At 39.0% G+C, this 20,579-nt stretch overlaps 1 protein-coding gene across 1 annotated transcript in view; it reads right to left on the reverse strand.

The window, feature by feature from the left end:
• The window catches only part of SYCP2L (synaptonemal complex protein 2 like), a 62,800-nt gene that overhangs the window by 36,644 nt on the left and 5,577 nt on the right, over positions 1-20,579 (reverse strand). Inside the window, exons 6-14 of the mRNA XM_023757415.1 lie at positions 20,375-20,399; positions 13,942-14,027; positions 13,746-13,831; positions 10,313-10,347; positions 9,307-9,449; positions 7,696-7,748; positions 7,026-7,071; positions 1,849-1,941; positions 1,688-1,748 (exon numbers count right to left, since the gene is read on the reverse strand). Of these exons, the coding sequence (XP_023613183.1) occupies positions 1,688-1,748; positions 1,849-1,941; positions 7,026-7,071; positions 7,696-7,748; positions 9,307-9,449; positions 10,313-10,347; positions 13,746-13,831; positions 13,942-14,027; positions 20,375-20,399 (628 nt within the window). The remainder of the gene's footprint in view (positions 1-1,687; positions 1,749-1,848; positions 1,942-7,025; positions 7,072-7,695; positions 7,749-9,306; positions 9,450-10,312; positions 10,348-13,745; positions 13,832-13,941; positions 14,028-20,374; positions 20,400-20,579) is intronic.

Here is a 20,579-nt window from a genome sequence, read left to right on the forward strand (position 1 = left end):
TTGTATGAGGATCACGATTTCATCTTTTCAAAAATATGGTTTAACAGAACAATGAAGTTAGCTGACCATGGTTAATAAAACTATACAGGCCCAGCCGGTGTGGCTCAGTGGTTGAGTGGTTGACCCATGAACCAGGAGATCACAGTTGGATTCCTGGTCAGGGCACATGACCAGGTTGTAGGCTCAATTCCCAGTGGGGGGCGTGCAGGAGGCAGCTGGATGATTCTCTCTGATGTTTCTATCTCTTTCTCCTCCCTTTCTCTCTCTGAAATCAATAAAAACATATTTTAAAAAAATAAACATACAGGCTTCAAGTGTACAACTCAAAACATCATCTGCACACTGCATTGTGTGCTCACCACCCAAAGTCAAGTCTCTTTTTGTCCCCAATTATCCCCCTTTGCCAACTTCTACCTCCTCCACACCCCAACATCCCTTTTTAAAAATATTTTTTTTAATTTTAGAGAGGAAGGGAGAGAGAGAGAGAAAAAAAAACATCAATGACGAGAATCATCAATTGGCTGCCTCCTGCACGCCCCCTACTGGGGATCAAGCCCAGAACCCAGGCATGTGCCCTTGACCGGAATCGAACCCAGGACCCTTCAGTCTGCAGGCCGAAGCTCTATCCACAGAGCCAACCCAACTAGGGCCCCCCAACATCCCTTTATTTTTAAAGACCCAATTTGGGAACCCTGATAGATGTTTAAGTATGATTATAGCTGAAATGCCAAACTGGACTAAGGTTACTGCAGCCATCCAGAAAAGCATCACTCCTGATTTTATGTCCCTCATTCCTGTCTACCAATCTGAGAAGGAAGGAGAGTGATCGAGTTTAAGAAGGGGGGTCTATTTAGAAAGAGGTGGCACATACCCACATAAACTCATTGATAATTACCATAAGTCTGTGGGAAGGGAAGGACAGGTACTACAGCCATTTTTTTAAATTATGGTACAAAAAATAACACTCACCATGTTTAAGTGTACAGATCAGTTAGTATATATTGTTGTACAACAGATCTTCCAGAACATTTTCATTTTGTAAATCTGAAACTGTACGCATTAAACAAGTCCCCATTTTCCCCTCCCCACAGATCCTGATAACCACCATTCTACTGCCTCTATCAATTTGAGTTCTTTAGATACCTCATGTAAGTAGAATCATACAGTATTTGTCCTTTTGTGACTAGCTTATTTCACTTAGCAAAATGTCCCCAAGGTTCATCCATGTTGTCAGAATTTCTTTCCTTTTCAAGCTGAATAATATTCCACTGTGTGTATACACCCCATTTTGTTTATTTATCCACTGATAGGCACTTAGGTTGCTTCCACCTCTTGGCTATTGAGAATAATGCTACAATGAACAGGGGTGTATAAATATCTCTTCGAGTCCTGTGTTCAATCCTCCCAGATATATACCCAGAAGTGATATTGCTAGACCACATAGTAATTTAATTTTTAATTTTTTAAAAAACTAAACCATTTCTACAATGAGAAAACCAGGCAAGTAACTGAACCCCAAAGTCACAAAGCAAAGAAGTCACCAGTTCTGTTCCCTTGCATCCTGGTCCTAAGCACAGTGCTCCTTCCACCACACTTCCACCCCAAGGCACTAAATCTGCTCTGTAATTAAATAAACATATACTGCAACTATAAACAGAAATAATACTCTGATAGTTTATCATCTTACCTATTATGCTGAAATTAATCACTGCTTCCTTCAAAAGTCTTACTGAGTCCCACAGAGCACTCTTGGGGGAAAAATAAGTGAAATTCATGAGCATATAATACATACTTGCATATGAACAATCTCTAAGTGCTTAAATTTAAACAGAAATCAAACATGATTACCTCTGTACTATCTATATAAAAAGTTACACTCTGACTTCCTAGGTTGAAATCAATCCAAAATTTCTCTAATTTTTCATCTGCTGGTTTTCTCATCTGTAAGATATAATTTCAGCATAAATTATACACATCAGTACCATGTCAAAGGGTCAAATGAAAAAATTTCCATTAAAAACATAAGTGTTTAATACCACCCTAATATTACAGGGTATCTCTTTATTTCCTTACTCATTTCTGCAAACAAAAGGAAGGTCACAATTTTATACAACTAAACTATTTATGGAAAAAAACACCACTATCCTTAACTATTTAATATATGTTCAAATGTGTCAGAGGATTCTGTCCACACAAACTTTTTCATGTATCGGGCGTGTGTAGAATATCTACGTGTCGTGTTACATTGACTGCATATGGATGGGATGGGAACTTCTATCAAAGGAAGTACTGTGGTCAAATATAAGTGGTTACTCACCCTCTAACTTACCATCTACAGTGGGGCCTTGACTTACGAGTTTAATTCGTTCTGAGACCAAGCTCATTAAAGAGCTCGTTAAGGAGCTCGTTAACTCAAATTACTCTACCAACTCAATGCAAAAAATCGGCGGAGAGACAGCTGGTATCTCAAAAAAACTCGTTAGTCGGGATACTCATAAGTCAAGGCCCCACTGTATTAGAATAGAGCTAAGACCTAAAGATTTCAAATTATCTTCATTTTAGTTATTATAAAGTAAATATATGCTTATAGTAAAAAGAGTCAACAGGAGAACCAAGATGACGGCATAGGTAAACGCCTGTACTTGCTGCCTCCCACAACCACATCAAAATTACAACTAAAATACAGAACAAAATCACAACTATCATCCAGAACCATGGGAAAGCTGGCTGAGTGGAAGTACTACAATGAGAGAAGTAAAGAAGAAAGCACACTGAGACTGGTAGGAGGTGCGGAGGCCCAGATCAGGCTGGTCCGGCACCTGGGTGTGCCGCTTTTATAATCCGGAGGGAGATTGCCTCTGCAGAGGCTACACGGAGGAGCGAGGGGTCCCAGCCCCACACCAGACCCCCAGCCAGGGTCCCAGAGCTGGGGAAAGAAGTCCCTACAGGCAATAAGAACTACGAACTGTAAAAACCAGTGTGGACTGGGGCTGAGTGACACACAGGCTGCTAGAGACCCAGCTGCTCCTCTTACAAGGCCAGCACCATGAACTGAATTTACAAGCTCCCACTCCCTCTGAGCTCCAGTGCCGGGGTAGGATCTGGGGGAACCAAACACATACGGGGAGAAACTGGACTGTCTGCAGGAACTCAGGGGCGGCATTCTTCCAGACGGAGATGCTCCCAGAGGTCATTATTCCTGTGCTGGGACCTCCCTGGTGCAGGGCTGACGGGCAGCCATTTCTATTTGCTCTGACCTGGTGATTCCCTGAGACCCCGCCCCACCCAATTTACAACCCCACCCAAGCTGTGCACAGCGGCCTTTGCATATGAATGGTCTGTCCTTTCTGAGGCTAAAACTCTGTCAAATAAGCTGCAGCTGGGTCAGGGAGCTCCAAAGCCATCAATAAAAGGTCCAAGACCCAGCACCAACCTGCCTTGCTTCACAGCTGGGCCTCGTCTGGGCACTTCCAAACCTGATACAAAGAGGAGGAATCTCAGATCTCTCTGTAGCTCCTGCTGGATGGCCCAGGCAGTGGCTGACTTTGCACCTCCCTGGAGACCCAAGAGCCAGTGTACTAGTGGTCAGTGTGAGACCATACCAGATTATAACCCTTCACATCCATAAGCGACACACTGAAGGGGCAGACTCAGTGAGCACCAAAGCCCCACTGAAGCAAGTCTTGCTCCATAAGGGTGTCTCCTGCACAGCAACTCTCCCACTGTAGTCGCAGCTGGTCCCCACAGCCAATTGGCCTGGAGATCAGTTCCTCCCAGTGACACCAACAGCAATCAAGGCTCAACTACAACAAGACTGTGCACAAAGCCCACAAAGGGGTGCACCAAGAGTGTCCACCTCAGGTGACTAGGGAGGCTGAGCCACTGGGCCCTACAGGACACCTACCACACAAGGGCACTCTATAAACTCAAGGAGACTTAGCAGCTACCCAACACATAGAAACAAACACAGGGAAGCAGCCAAAATGCAGAGACAACAAAACATGTCACAAATGAAAGAAATGGAAGAAAGCAAACTACTGGATATAGAGTTCAAAACCACAGTTATACAGTTACTCAAGAATCTTCTAGAAACCTTCGAGGAACTTAGTGAGACTTTCAAGGATCTTAATGAGAATGCCAAAAAAATGGAAAAGGACCAGTCAGAAATTAAGCATACACTGACTGAAATAAAGAATAATATACAGGGATTCAATAGATTAGAGGATCCTGAGAATCAAATCAATGATTTGAAATATGAAGGAGCAAAAAACACCCAACCAGAAGAGCAAAAGGAAAAAAGAATCCAAAAATATGAAGACAGTGTAAGGAGCCTCTGGGACAACTTCAAGCATACCAACATCCGAATTATGGGGGTGCCAGAAGAAGGGAGAGAGCAAGATACTGAGAACCTATTTGAAGAAATAATAACAGAAAACTTCCCCCTACCTGGTGAAAGAAATAGAGCTACAAGTCCAGGAAGCGCAGAGAACCCCAAACAAGAGGAATCCAAAGAGGACCACACCAAGACACATCATAATTAAAATGCCAAGGGCAAAAGACAAAGAGAGAATCTTAAAAGCAGCAAGAGAAAAACAGTTAGTTACTGTGCCAAGCCAGCTCAGCCAAGGGTTCGAAAGCCTGAGTGAGGGCGGCGAATGGATGAAGAAAAGACAGACAAAGAGAATAAGCTGGGTCTAGGTCAGTGATGGCAAACCTATGACACGCGAACTCATTTTTTTGGTTGATTTTTCTTTGTTAAATGGCATTTAAATATATAAAATAAATGTCAAAAATATAAGTCTTTGTTTTACTATGGTTTCAAATATCAAAAAAATTCTGTATGTGACACGGCACCAGAGTTAAGTTAGGGTTTTTCAAAATGCTGACACGCCAAGCTCAAACGGTTCGCCATCACCGGTCTAGGTGGATCTTCCTGTGCCTGGCTGAGGCCACAGAGAGAGATCCAGAGGCAAGCTGAGCCTTTATTTTATAGTCAGAGGTAAACAAGGTAGTGGTTACCATAGTTACACTATTCTTGTGAGTTTCACTTGTTTTGGCAGCACTTGCTGCACCTCCCACAGCCCATTAGCTACCTAGGAAGGATCTAGGGAGCGTTATAAGGTCAAGCCTAATTATGCTAAGAGGACTGTGTCCTCTAAGCTGGGACTTGTTTGTGGCTTTGCCAACAGGTCAGTCCGAGGCTTAACCCTATAGCCGCGCCCTACAAGTTACCTAGAAGGGAGTGCCCATATGACTGTCAGCTGATTTCTCAACAGAAACTATGCAAGCCAGAAGGGAGTGGCAAGAAATATTCAAAGTGATGAATAGCAAGAACCTACAACCAAGATTACTCTACCCAGCAAAGCTATCATTTAGAATTGAAGGTCAGATAAAGAGCTTCACAGACAAGAAAAAGCTAAACACCACCAAACCAGTATTATATGAAATGCTGAAGGGTATTCTTTAAAAAGAGGAAGAAGAAGAAAAAAGATAAAAAATATGAACAAAGTGACAACAAATACATATCTATCAACAACTGAATCTAAAAATCAAATGAATAAAAAATCTGATGAATAAAGTGGTGAATGGAATAGAATCAAGGGCATGGAAATGGAAGACTGATGATTCTCAGAGAAGAGAGGGTGTGGTGGGGGTGCGGGAAGAGATTAGAAAAAGATCTTATATGCATGTAAGCATTACATATGGATATAGACAATAGGGTGGCAATAGCCTGGTGTGGGGTGGGAACCAGGTGGAGGAAAGCTATGGCGGGGGGGGGGGGGGGAGAAGATGGGCATCTGTAATAATATCAACAATAACGATTAAAAATAAAAATCTATGAAGACCAAAAGGAAACAACACAAAAGGAAGAAAAAAAAGAGTCAAACAGTATAGTGTTTATATAGAAACAGCAAATATCTCCTTCTCTGCCACCCCCGACTTCCCAGAGGTACCTTCACTTAGGCACCATTAACAATGCCTTTGTTTTCTCCCAGACGTATTGTAGACATGTATCAGGAAATATAATTTTTATTCTACAACAATGAAGCGCACACTAGACTTACCATTGTACCACCTGGTTTTCCAATAAACAGTATTTCTTGGACACCCTTTCATCACATATACCTACTTTCTGATAGCTAGAGAGTTAAAATAAAGGTTTTAACCCACAATGTATGTTACTAGAAGCCAGTGTAAGAGCCCTGATTATAGTTGATGGAAATTCTGAAGTCCAAGAAAGAAGAACCAAACAGAGATTAGATTCCCCAGACAATTAGAAGGAAAAATAGAATTTAGATACAGAAGTCAGGCTACCAAAACCAGTTCTAGAGAGAAATTTGTAGTGTAGTCATGAGTTACAGATGCAGTTCACATAGGCCAAGAAAGGGGTTCTGAACCCAAAACAAAGAAATGGTTAATTAGGACATTCTGAAGACATGGTCCAGGAAACCCCCGATAGAGTCAAGGGTCAGATACCTTTAAAGATTTTATGCCAAAATTGAGATGTTGCAGGGTGGGGCACCTTAACTATGAAGGACCTTGGAAATCAAAGGAAGGAGTAAAATGAGGCTGCTCAATTTTGGATTGTAAAGTACAAAATAAAATTATTTAGAAAAAAAGAAAAGTGTCCCCAATTTGCTGGAGATGGAGTAAGAAGCATCAACTGTGTGAAGAAGCAAAATAGTTGCTCTTTTCTCTTTTATCCAGACATGAATAATGTTAACTACTAACAGAGTAAAATAAGGCTAGGTTCCTGTAATTGAGCTCATGAACACATATACACCCTAAAATGTCTTGATCTAATAACAGCAGGACACTTAAACTTACCGGTAATGCCCCGCAGTTACAGTATGAGAGAAGACAGGGAAAGGGGGCAATAAGCTTCAGAGTTGAGACCTCGCTACAAGAAGTGAGCTTCCTTTTTAAAGAGCCCTCCTGAGTAGTAAGAGCAGCGTGACTAAGTAAACCAAATCATGGGTTTCATTACACACCACCCTCACAGCCCCCAAGAAATACAAACATACCTCATGCCAATCAGCAAAAGCGGCAATACATGGGAATGAATAGACCCTGTAAAACACTTCACAATTAAAAAGGTAATAATATGGATGCAACCCATGCACCACCTACAGATGTTCTACAAACAAGCATTTATAACTAGGGGATGCCATCAAGTCTCTTGGTACAAAGTATGGAAGAGGACCTTAAACCTGCGAGTGGAGATCCATTGTGGCTAGATTTCAAGTCTCCATCTGTTAGCCTACAAGCCAGGTTTACCAGTACTATATCTCTGCTCAGTCACTTGGCAAAATCCCCCAATGAAAGGAGTGAATTTAGCAAATATCTTTTCATCACGTACTTTACTGTCCATAATACACCTCTCCCTAGTGGCCTCAAGTCTGTAGGGGATCACTCTTCATAAAATCTTCCCAAAGAACGTAATGTTAAAAATACTCCAAATCATAAATATGCTAAAAGACTGATAGAGATTATTTTTCAAAACACAAATGAATCAATAGGGAGGATGTGTCTAATCTTCTGAGGTTTCTACTCAATAACTCTGTAGTACTCAATAAATTATGTATCCTATATTCTGTCCTAAAATAAAATAAAATAAATCCTAGATTATTTTTTTACATTAGACATTTTCAAATACATTTAGCCAATAAAATAATGCTCAGAGAAACATCTTACCTTCTTTGGTCACCAAGTCTGTTGTTTAGGTAATTGAGAAACAGCCTACTGTCCTTCAAAGTAAATAATGCAAGTTTTTTAATAGAACACCAAGATGTCTTAGTTAAATAGTACTACTCTCACCAGCATGTAAGGGCCAGTGTTTGCCTCTAAATTTCCAGGATCTAGTAATATCACAAGGCTTCAGAAGGATTCATTATTATGTGCTAACTAAAATAATACTTTGTGTCACAAAGAGGAGGCTCCCGACATATGTTCTAGAAGGAGTCCCCCAGCCAGGAGATTTTCAGCTGAGGAATGTGTAGGTCTCCGAAAGTTATATGCGCAATTACATTTCTCCTGGTTAAAAGAGTAGTAATAGAAATACATCTTACTGATGAGCTGTACTACAATATGTGATTAACCCACTGGGCATCCATTTCCCTAACATCTGCCCAGCACAAGCCAACCACAAACCCATAAAACTTACTGACTTTGGGTTTACCTGGGTATATTATCACCTGCCAATTTTCCTTATCCAGAATACTCTTTCCTGCTACTTCTGAGTTTTCTCTCCCAGTATATGTTCTAAGAATAAAGAATATTTTTTAGAGTTCTCCTGTCCAACAGCTATTAGGAAGGTAAATGTTTTGCCTCCAAAATTCAAAAGCCAAAGAGACTCTGATCCAGGCATTTTGTCCCTTTTGTCAAAGTGAAGACTGGCTGTTGTCTTCAGTCCTTACCCTCTGTCTATATTCAGCACGAAATAGACAACGGTAATCTAAGCCTTCATATAAAAACAGTTCAATTAAGAAGTTGATGGCTCTGGAGTGGGGGGTATGACTTGAAAACCAAGGTAATTACTTTTGTCTTATTTTCATCTAATTTCCATGCAGATGAGGGCATGACACATCTGAGTGTCCACAACATGCCTAGCACTTTCATTTTCTCTCATTTAATTCTCTAAATATTGAGATCAGTTTCATTTTCATTTTACAGATGAAGACACTCAGGTTTCTCCTAAATCAACTTGCCAAAATGCAAGCATCAAAATACATATAAATCAGGAAGGTTGGACTCCCGGGGCTCATGGTGTTTCTATACAGATCAAACTAAATCCTGACTATTGCAGATCTTGCCATAGGCTCAAAGTCAAATATAATATATTTAATTATATATTTAAAAGTTTAGATTTAACAGAATCCTAATTGCATAGCCATTTACCAAAAAGCTTTTGTTCAACATGAATACAGCTACAAAGAATTTTACCTATTCTGCCCTGGCTGGTGTGGTCAGTGGTTAGAGTGCCAGCCCAAGAACTGAAAGGTCTCAGTTTCAATTCCAGGTCAAGGATACATACCTAGGTTGTCATTAACTTCCTGCACCCCCAGCCCCAGTCAGGGCACATGAGGGAGGGAGGCAACTAATCAATTTGTCTCTCTCACATTTCTTTCTCTCTGTCTCTCCTCTCTCTCTCTCTCTCTCTCTCTCTCTCTCTCTCTCTCTCTCTCGCTCCCCCCCCCACCCTTCCACTCTCTCTAAAAATCAATGGATAACGTATCTTCAGGTGAGAATTAACAACAAGAAAAATAAATATAGATTAAACAGAATTTTGAGGACCAGGAATCGCACCGTTTCAAATTCTTGTTCCTTAATTTTTTTGAAAGCTTCAGCAATGACATCATCCTCAAACCACTGATGGACAAGGTCATCCCTTGATTTTTTAGTTGTCAGTCTACACAATGCTTCAGAAAGAGCAACCTGCTGGCCATAATCTAGAGATTAAAAACATGGCAGACATGGGTAATTCTGGGCTCAAAGCAAAAAAAGAAATGAGTTCCAAAGATTAGCACTTGCTCTAAGAAATTCCATCTTAGAAGCCTAGCATCGTCTTATAAGCAGCAAGATGTATCCTGGAGTAATTACAATCATTTAAATTCAATATTTAAGAAATAGTAGGAGAAAATCTAAACAGTAGGTCAGCACATAACAATTTTAAATAAATATATTTGCATTTTATATTACATATATTAAACATTCATCAAAAGCAGCTCATCAAATAGCCTTTAAAAATACTTCTACTACAAAGATTAAATTTCAAGACTGATTGTGGAATTTCACAGCAGATTAATAAAAACTACACATATCAACATGTTTAAATCTCAAATAATTCTAAGGATAAAAAGAAAGTTGCAGCTGTATATGTACCTCAGGATGAGATTTAGAAAATGCTTTTAAAATTGCAAAACAATAATGTATGTTGCTTTTAAATACATAATGAAAAAGTAAAACAATATACTTAGGAATGAAAAACAAATCCAAGTCAAGGATTACCTCCACCAATGAAGAGGGGATTGGGAACAGTGACATGGACCCAGATTTAGTTTTAAAAATATTGAAATAAATGTGGCAAAATGATAATATTTGATAAAGCTGGTTGGTGAGTTAATGAGCATTCTTTAATTATTCTTTATGGTTTTTAGCATGCTGAAGTTTCTCAGTAAATGAAAAACAAAATCCTAATTCTTATTTTCAATTTGGCCATAATTTATTCCCCATAGTTTCAAGATGCTTAAAAAAAACAAACCAATGTCCAATATTTAATATTCTTATATTTAAAATTCTAAACATTTCTTACCACCCACAGTCAAGATTGTTCTTGCAAAATCTTTCCTGAAAAACATTTAGATAAACTGCATTTTACAGATATGAATATAAGTAGGCAAAACTTCACTCTATTGACATTAGAATTTAAAACCAAGATTTATGTTTTTGAAATTATTTATTTCAATTTAGCATCAGCATTTTCTCAATGTCAAAAATAGATTTTTATGACAATCTTTCTCAAATTTGTATATTAATGACTTAAATGTACATTTTTTAAGACACACACACACACACACACACACACCGCTGCAGTTCTAGTTCTCCTTCTGATCTCTGAGGATTCATCAAATGTTAAGATTCTGGAATTTTATAATCATCTCACCAACCTGGTGAGGATGTGTGCCCTTTTTTTAACATAGTTTAACATCTGTAAGAAATATTAACAACAGGTGCTGTGAGTCTTTCCAGTGAGTTTTTTGAACTTATTTTTAAAACTGATTATATTACAGGTATAGTGGGATTAAGTTATTACAGTATTGTAACTAACACAGACTCCCATATTATACACAGAGTGCCCCCAACTTATAATGGTTTGACTTATATATTTTCGACCCACAATGGTGCAAAAACCATATGCATAATAAGTAACATGATATAGTCAACATTTTATTATAAAATAGGCTTTGTGTTAGATGACTGTTCCCAACTTTAGACTACATAAGTGTTCTAAGCACACCTAAGGTCGGCTAGGCTCAGCTATGATGATAGTAGGTTAGATACAGTCAATTCATTTTCAACTAATAATATTTCCAATTTATGATGTGCTTACTGGGAAATAACCCCATTGCAAGTAGAAGAGCATCTGTATTTAACCATTTTAATTAAATGCTAACAAGTGTGATGTAGACTTTTTTTAATGTTTGAAATAACTCTTGTTTTAAAGAACAGATTTGTTAAGAAATCTTGGAGTACTTCAGTTTCTCATAATAAATGATTGATTTGTTACTATTAAATAAAAGCCTTAAAACAGCACCACTGAGAGTTCTGCTTAATTTTACACTTGCATATTTTACTGTAACCTAGAATACTCCAAACTTTCTGGAACACACAAACAATAAGTGAGGAAGGACCACAGGATTAGACTGAAAGCTTAGGAGAAAAATTCAGTCAGCTCCAAACCCAGAACCTCCTGATCAGTTTGATGGATATTAATAAACTGTGATTTTATAATAACATCGTCACCTGCAGTTACTGTTTACAAAACTGCTTTTACCTTAAACTTTGTAGATGCTTACATTTTTTTGTTTGTTTGTTTTAAGATGATGTTGGTAATTTGTGCATTTAACTCTGTTCAGAACAGAGCTAAAAGCATCGTTGTCTTCTTTCGGATTACACTCAGGGGTCTGACAGGTGGTTTGATTTTTTTTTTAACACACTTGTAAAAAGGTTGGAGTAACCAGACTTTTATATATAACTTGGTGATTATCAAAGTCTAAGTACACCACTAAGAATAATGATTGTGTCCTAGCCGGGTGGCTCAGTTGGTTGGAGCACTGTTTCCTGCACCTGAAGGTTTTGGGTTCCATCCTCAATCAGCACGCTTAAGGAGGCAACCATCAATGTTTCTCTCTTGCATCGAAGTTTCTCTCCCTCTCTTTCTCCCCCTTCCTCTCTCTCTAAATATATTTTTTATTTATTTCAGAAAGGGAGAGAGAGAAGCATCAATGATGAGAGAATCATTGATCAGCTGCCTCCTGCATGCCCCCTACTGGAAATAGAGCCCGCAACTTCGGCATGTGCCCTTGGCCGGAATCAAACTTGGGACCCTTCAGTCTGCAGGCTGACACTCTATCCACTGAGCCAAACTGGCGAGAGCTCTCTCTAAAAAATCAATTAGAATGTATCCTTGGGTGAGGATTTTTAAAAAAGAAGAATGATTTCCCTAATAAAGTGGTTCTCAACCTTCCTAATGCCGTGACCCTTTAATACAGTTCCTCATGTTGTGGTGACCCCCAATTTCATTATTACAAATTGAACATAATTAAAGCATAGTGATTAATCACAAAAACAATATGTAATTATATATGTGTTTTCCGATGGTCTTAGGCGACCCTTGTGAAAGGGTCGTTTGACCCCCAAAGGGGTCGTGACCCACAGGTTGAGAACTGCTGCCCTAATATATTCAATAAATATTTTTTAGGAAACCTTAGTGGAAAAACTGCATCCTGCAAAGACTAGCTAAATGGACAAACATTATAGCAATGAGCTCATGCTGACCAGTCACCTCTCCCAGGCCTACACTATGGTAAACCCGGTAGCCCTTCCTCACGCAGTCATGGGTGCTTGTCACATGAAGGCCTGCGTGCCACTGACGTCACCAATGCTAGTTAGTGGTTAGCTCACAGTCATAGGTCTAAGTTCAATTTCAAAACAGGGGCCGGTTTTGCTCTTTCCATGGTCACACATTACAACCTTCACTCCAAATTTCAATGTCCCCAAACTCATAATTGTGAGTGAGGCACCAAAATGCAAATATAAATTCCATGCCCTATTGGTATGTTAATAGTTGGTAACCTTGGTATATTTGTTCTCTACTAGGTAATGTGCTCATCACTTTCAATGGATTGCCTGATTCAACCAGTACATAACTGTCAATCAGGTATTAATGTTGGCTCCATTTTATAGGCAAGAAAACCGAGGTACAGTGAGGTTAAGACTGTGCTCTAGATAATGCAATGAGCATAAATGGCAAAATCAGGATCTGAAGCCAAGCAGTTTACCAGCTGGATCTGTACTCAACTGTGTCCCATGAGTAACTAGCAATTTAGTTCACAGTGACAGTGAAAAAATTATCTATAGCCCAAGAAAGCATTTTACCTCACAAACTTGATGGGGAAAAAATTATAAACCCATACTACTAAAAAACAAACACAAAAACAAAAAAATACTACAAAAAAACAAACAAAAAATCCATACTTCTAAAAACAAACAAATAAAAACAAAACAGCCCTAACTGGTTTGGCTCAGTGAATAGAGCATCAGCCTGGGGACTGAGGGTACCGGGTTTGATTCCTGTCAAGGGTACATGCCCAGGTTGTGGGCTTGATGATCCCTAGTGGGAGGTGTGCAGACGGCAGCTGATCAATGGTTCTCTCTCACTATTAATGTTTCTATCTCTCTCTCCCTCTCCCTTCTTCTCTGAAATCAATAAAAATATATTTTTTAAAAACCTGAGTTTTTAAAAATAAAAAAACAACACACACACCCACCCCATACTACTAAAAAAGAAAAGCTTAAAAAAGGCTAGTTTTTCCCTCAGTCCTTCTTCACTGCTTAGCATAGTGCCAGACTCATTATAAGTGCAAAGCATTTGCTGAAGGAAGGAATGAAGCGATCAGACCTGAGGAGAACAAAGAGAGATTTTGCCTGACATCATCACATAGTTGAGTTACAAGGTCACTTACATGAGATGACACCGATCTTCTGATGAGGGGAGTTTTCTCTCTTCCCAAGGTACAGCATGCAAAATGCTGTTCAAAGTCATCAAAGCCTGTTCAGAGTTGGAGAAAAGCATTCATAGGGAAGAAACAAAACAGGGACCAGGGCACAACCTTCTCCCAGGTTCCTACTTTGTTATCTGTTGTGTTATTTGCAACTTACCTCTTGTTGAATCAAATGATTTACTGTCTTTTCTGTCACCAGAAATCCTAAGGTAAACATGAAGGAATACAACATCTGAATTTTCCCTGAAAATATAATTTTAAAACAATCAAATGGATGCCGGAAAGTATAAGGAAATGCCTCCTACACTGCAGGAAGAGGCAAAGACTGGAAATTACATAGTCTGCGCAAGACACCTGCTTTGAGGTCTAGAAACCGCCAGGCCACGATACACTTCCACTGTGCAGACACCCACCAAGGAAAACAAGAGCAGCACATGCAAAGTGGGACTGTTGTGATATCACAGCTCAAACAAAGCCACTTTGGTCCAGACTGAGCCTGTGTAAAGGGCAGCTCCTGCACACAGTGTCCTCCTGCTTCTATGTGTTTCTTACATTTACATATTTTATAAAAATTAAAATTTTATTTTTTATTTTATGTTTTATTGATTTCAGAAAAGAAGTGAGAGGACAGATATAAACATTAATGATGAGAGAAATCATTGATCAGCTGCCTCCTGAACGCCCCACACTGGAGATTGAGCCTGCAACCCACGCATGTACCCTGACCGTGAATCAAACCATGACCTCCTGGTTCATAGGTCAACACTCAACCACTAAGCCACACCGCCTGGGCTAAAAATTAAAAATTTTAAAGGTCTTATGTTAACAGAAGCAGGAATTCTTTTTAAGTAAAGTGTTGACCTTTATTAAGTAGCATAATCACAGAAATGTCAACAACTATTTATATGTCGGTACATAGCTTATAAATGGTATATGGTAATACTCGATGTTTATTAAACAACTAGAGGCCCAGTGCATGGATTCGTGCACCGGTGGGGTCCCTCAGCCTGGCCTATGGGGATCAGGCCTAAACCAGCTCTCCAACATCCCCCAAGGGGTCTCGGATTGCTAGAGGGTGCAGGCCAGGCCAAGGGACCCCTAGTATGCATATGAGATCTTTAGTTAACCTTTTCTCACCCTCCCCGCTTCCCTCTGAAATTCATCAGTCTGTTCCATGTTTCCATGCCTGTGCATTGAGCATCTGCCCCCTGGTGGTCAGTGCACGTCATAGCTACCAGTTGAATGGTCAAACAGTTGCTTAGGCTTTTATATAGAGAGGTTATTTTTTATTTTATTTAAGCACATTCTGATAAGATATGAAATGACAGCAGTAGTGTACATTGCAAAAATGTATAGTAAGATCACAGTATTATTTTGATAGGTTCAGATGTGCAATTTTGATACATGAATTATTCATCACATATACTATTAAACTCCTATGTAACTCATGAAATTGTAGGAACCCAAACCAGAAAGCAGTACTTTAAAAGGTCCCTCTTCTGGCTAGTGTGGCTCAGTTGTTTGGGCATTGTCCCATGCACCAAAAGGCTGCGGGTTCAATTCCCAGTTGTAGGTAATTGCAGTTTTGCTCTCACATCAATTTTCTCTCTCTCCCCCTCTCCCTTCCTCTCTCTCTAAAAATCAATAGAAAAGTTTGTGTGTTTTTTAAAGATCCCTCTCCAGTCCCAAAAGAGCCAGATTAATACTGCTAGATAATCTCTGGAAACCAGATATATGGCTAGGGACTGTGGCAACAACTTGCCTATCAGCTTATAACTTGAGATGAAGATTCTAACAGAGCCCAGGTGGACAGCAGGGGACCTTAAAGATATTAATGGACCTTATTAGCAAATATCAGCTGTCATTAGATCTTTTCATTTAAAGGATAATAAAGAAAAACTAACAAATATAATGTTAGGGTTGCCAAAGGAGGAACGCATGAGGCCAAAAGGGGTAAAGAATTTTGAATTTATTAGGTCATCTCGATATCAGATGGGCTGAGCCTCAAAATGGCGCCAGCACCTGGGGACCGGGAGTCAGAGGTTTTAAAGGACTCTAGGCGGGCTTTTTCTGGGCGGAGAATTATCTGGGCGGGTTCTGAGGGGAAAGATAATGGTCTTAGCAAGTGGAATGTGGTCTTAGCAACTGAAATGTGGTCTAAGCAAAAGGGAATGTCAGTTGTGAAGTGGCCTAAAGGTCAGTTCCCAGGGGAGGGGATGTTGATTCAATTATTTGATCAGACCTAACATACTACCCACTGAAAAAGAAGAGAGGAGCACAGCAAGTCAAGAGGTAGCAGAAAAGTGACTTTTGAAAATATGCTTACTTCAAGAAACAAATTTTTTTTGAAGCATCTGAGTTATCATCTCAAACGAACACAGAATTCTATGAAATAAAAAATTAGATCTGCAAGAAAAGGCAACAGTCTAAGATGACCATAGAGAACACAGAAGTAAATGAGAAAGAAACATGTCATATGAAATTGAAGTTATTCTAGATATTTCAATCTGAGGGAACTTAATACAGGAAATTAATTACAAAAACAATGAAAGAAGCTAAGAAGTCAAATTGGAAACAGTGAGGTGGCCCAGAAATTAACATCATTAACATAATTACTAGCCCCCTCCCAGCTGCACCCTCCCCTAAAGTCACCTAGAGGAAGTGGGAGGTATTACCAGATCCCAAGAATCAAGGTCACCTAGCAAAAGCTCTAGTAACACGAATGGGCCAGAGCCACAGAGACTATGCAGACACTCCTGGAGGTGGCACTTCTGCAGAAGGGAGGGGAGAAATGCCTTCTCTGCTCCTTCCTGCTTCTAATTTCTTTCCTTTGGCTAAACCTAGCAGGCAGCCAGTTGGTAAGAAAACCTAGAAAAAATAGTTCTCTGTAATACAAAGTGTACTACAAAGGAAAGAGAGAGAGAGAAAGAGAGAGAGAGAAATGGATATAAAAGTAGAGGCAGATCACACCCACCACAGGAAGCAAAGATGTGATAGCAGAATTCAAGTCTGCACTGGAAGCAATGAGCAGAATTAGTTAAAGCAATGGCTTCCAAGAAAAACTTAAGAACTGCTTTCAAAATACACGGGGGGAAATGACAAAAAAATGATGCATATGAAGATAAAAAAGATGTAATGGATGAATAACAGATAATCTTACAGAGACTAGAATGGAAGGAGTAACTGTAATGGACTTTTTGGTGCCTTCCCATCATCCTTTCCCCTTCCTCTGTTATGCAGCAGTCTTTCTATGGGATGGGCGGACTTGCTTCAGGGGTGGATCCTGATTGGCTTAAGCTATGCTGGGACATCCCATTCATCTTTTCATAGTGGTTGGTTCATTAAGGGGGGCATCCCGTTAGAGTAAAGCTAGGGCTTTCCTTTGATGGTTGAAGAAAGAGAACGTTTCTTTCCCTGGACATGAACCTAGAAACACAAAGTGCTGGTTACTGGCCACCATCTAACAACCATCAAGGGAGACCAACTTGAAAGCAGACTCGAAACTCTAAGGAAGACGGAACTGAAAGAACTGCAGTGAATGGCACATAGCCACAACCAAACTTCTCCTGAAACTCCTGTCTCTGGACTTTAGCTCCTGTGCCTGTAATTTATCTTTATCATTCAAGCCTACTTGAACTAGATATTGTGACATATACCAAAAAACACTTTAACTCAGTGGTTTTCAACTAGAGATGATTTTTACCCCCACCTTCACCCAGGGAGGCACTTAGCAATTTTTGGAGATTTTTTTTAGCCTGTTACAACTGGGGAAGTGGGAGGGGCTGCTATTGGCATCTAGTGGATAAAGGCTATGGAAGCTGCCAAACATGCTAGATGTACAGGACAGCAATCACCCCAAAACAAAGAATTATCTGGCCCCAAATGGCAATACTATCAGAGTTGAGAAACGCTGCTCTAACTGATAAAGTTATCAAAGAATAAAATGTCCCAAAAGGAACAAGTAAGATTTGATTCAACATAACTCAAGAACCAGCTAAAACAAACTTGTTGCGTGTGCAATGCTCTCAACATTTAATATTAGAAGTCAATGAGAATCTGCAAAGCAAGAGTGTATAAAAGCCACATAGGCATTCTTAAACAATAAGACGCTCTGACTAGCCCTAACCGGTTTGGCTCAATGGATAGAGTGTCGGCCTGCAGACTGAAGGGTCCCGGGTTCAGTGACTTTTGAAAATATGCTTACTTCAGGAAACAAATTTTTTTTTGAAGCATCTGAGTTATCATCTCAAACCTCAAATGAACACAGAATTTTATGAAATAAAAAATTAGAATTTTATGAATCCCCAGTAGGAGGTCTGCAGGAAGCAGCTGATCGATGTTTCTAACTCTCTATCTCTCCCTCTTCCTCTCTGTAAAATATCAATAAAATATTTTTTTTAAAAAAAAGAAGCTCTGACTATATCCAACCCACACACCCCAATAACACTCTTCCAAATATATTATAGCAGATGGAGATAACACAGAACAATGAGGACATCACAGTATAAACAGGCTGGTAGTGACCCTAAGTAATTACTGTAAATAGAACTGCAGCACAAGGCAAAAAGCAAATACTGTTTACAAAGATATATCCATTATCCAAGCCTACAACCAAGATTAATCTAAATAAGTCCAGGTGAAAGATGGAGGAGGAATAAAAATTGAATTCCTTACTATATAGTAGAAAGAAAAAATACGGTGCTATAATTTTGATGTTGATAATTAGATTAAGAGTAATTATTTTATTTTTTTAATATATTTTATTGATTTTTCACAGAGAGAAAGGGAGAGGGATAGAGAGCTAGAAACATCGATGAGAGAGAAACATCGACCAGCTGCCTCCTGCACACTCCCCACTGGGGATGTGCCTGCAACCAAGGTACATGCCCTTGGCCGGAATCGAACCCGGGACCCTTGAGTCCACAGGCTGACGCTCTATCCACTGAGCCAAACTGGTCAGGGTGATTAAGAGTAATTAGATTAAGAGTATAATAAAACTCGAACATAAGCTATTCAAATCACTAGAGAGAAGCAAATTGTGAAAGAAAATATAACCCATATAGCAAAGCACAAAACAAAGGAATTATAAAATGGAACAATCCAGTAAGATGACATAAGTCTTGGAACAAAATGGAAAGAATAATTCTATCAATGGCAAGAGGATATGGGAATGTCAGTGAAAACATCTTTGTACTTCAAAGAAAGAGATTAGTTCCCAATTCTGTAGAGCCTGGACATAACAATTCCCTGGGCAAAATGACTGTCAGAGTTCACATGTGAAAATCTGACACTTGCAGATTTCACATGTGGCCAGAATGGGCTCCAAGCACAAACTGTCATTGCTATGGGTTTACATGTTTCCCCCAAAATTAATAGGTTGAAGCTCTAACCTGAATGTGATGGCATTTGAAATGGGCTCCTTAGAAAAGGTAAGTAGAACTAGATGCGGTCATGAGGGTGAGGTCCTCATGATGAAAGTAGTGCCTTTATAAGACAAGACACCAGAGAGTCGACTTGCTCTCTGCCATGTGAGGACACAGCAAGAAGGTGGCCATCTGCACTCCAGGAACAGAGTTCTCACCAGAAGCCAACATCCTGGCACCCTGATCTCAAACTTCCAGCTTCCAGAACTGTGAGAAAATAAATTTCTGTTGTGTAAGCCAATAAGTCTATGGTATTTTGTGATTGCAGCCAGGGATTATTAAAACAGTTAGTACATCTAAAGCAGTGTACTAACTAGATCTCTCTCATATGTATTTTTTTCCAAATATGCAGTGATATCCACTGCTGTAATAAAAGACAAATTTATTTTTAAATGTTACAAAATTCAAAGTAGTTTTACTGTTGTGTATTTCATCAATCAATTTTAAAGACAGTAACTATCACTTATGAAGTTCATAAAAAATTGGCTTGAAAGTATTTGGATCCACTGACTAGAATAGGGGGACCTTTTTATTGTTTTAATCAAGTAAACACCATATACCTAATCTTCTAGCATTGAATTTCCTCTCTTATGAGATACCATCCATTGTAGAATATAATATCAATTTAATAACAGCTTTTCAAAAGAAAAATAAGAAGTTAGACAATAGAAAGAGAACATATCCATTTTAAGATGGCCTCAATTTCTGAAATGTTCAAATATTTTAAGTGTGTTTGAATCCATAGTATCATAATTCAAGATATCCAATTACCTTTGAGTAAATGGAACAGAATTATCAGTATAACTTCCAAATATTCTAAAATTTTGCCTTTTACACTCTTGAAAGACAGAGAAGGTATCTGAATCAGCTCCAAGTCAAATCAGTAAGAGCTAAACTTTGTTGGTTCCTCCTGACAAAAGTGGCTCTCCAATCTGAATAGAGCAGGTAGCCAATGGGATAGGAGCAGCTAAATTAAGGTAGTCCTCAGGCTGAGGCGTACTTTACAACAAAACTCACTTCAACATCACATATGATGGTCAATAAATGCAAATATAACAGTTAAACCCACTTTACTTTTATATATCATTTAGATAAATATTCTCCCTATAACAGAATATTCTATTAATAAAAAGTAAATAGGCAATTAGTGGTAAATAATTCACTTACCTTTACTACTCCTCCTGGAAATAATCTAATAAAACGAGAAAAAGTAAAGCTTGTACTTAAAAAAAACATTATAAACTATAATGTTAATACATTAATGCTGACATTTCTCTAACAGGCAGAATTGACTTTAAATACAGTAGAAAAAAATTTAGAGAAATCCTATTTGATCTTCACTTTATTAAAAACAGCATATTGCTCTAGCTAG

Source organism: Myotis lucifugus, unplaced genomic scaffold (genome assembly GCF_000147115.1).
Source record: "Myotis lucifugus unplaced genomic scaffold, Myoluc2.0 scaffold_107, whole genome shotgun sequence".
Classification (NCBI taxonomy): Eukaryota; Metazoa; Chordata; class Mammalia; order Chiroptera; family Vespertilionidae; genus Myotis; species Myotis lucifugus.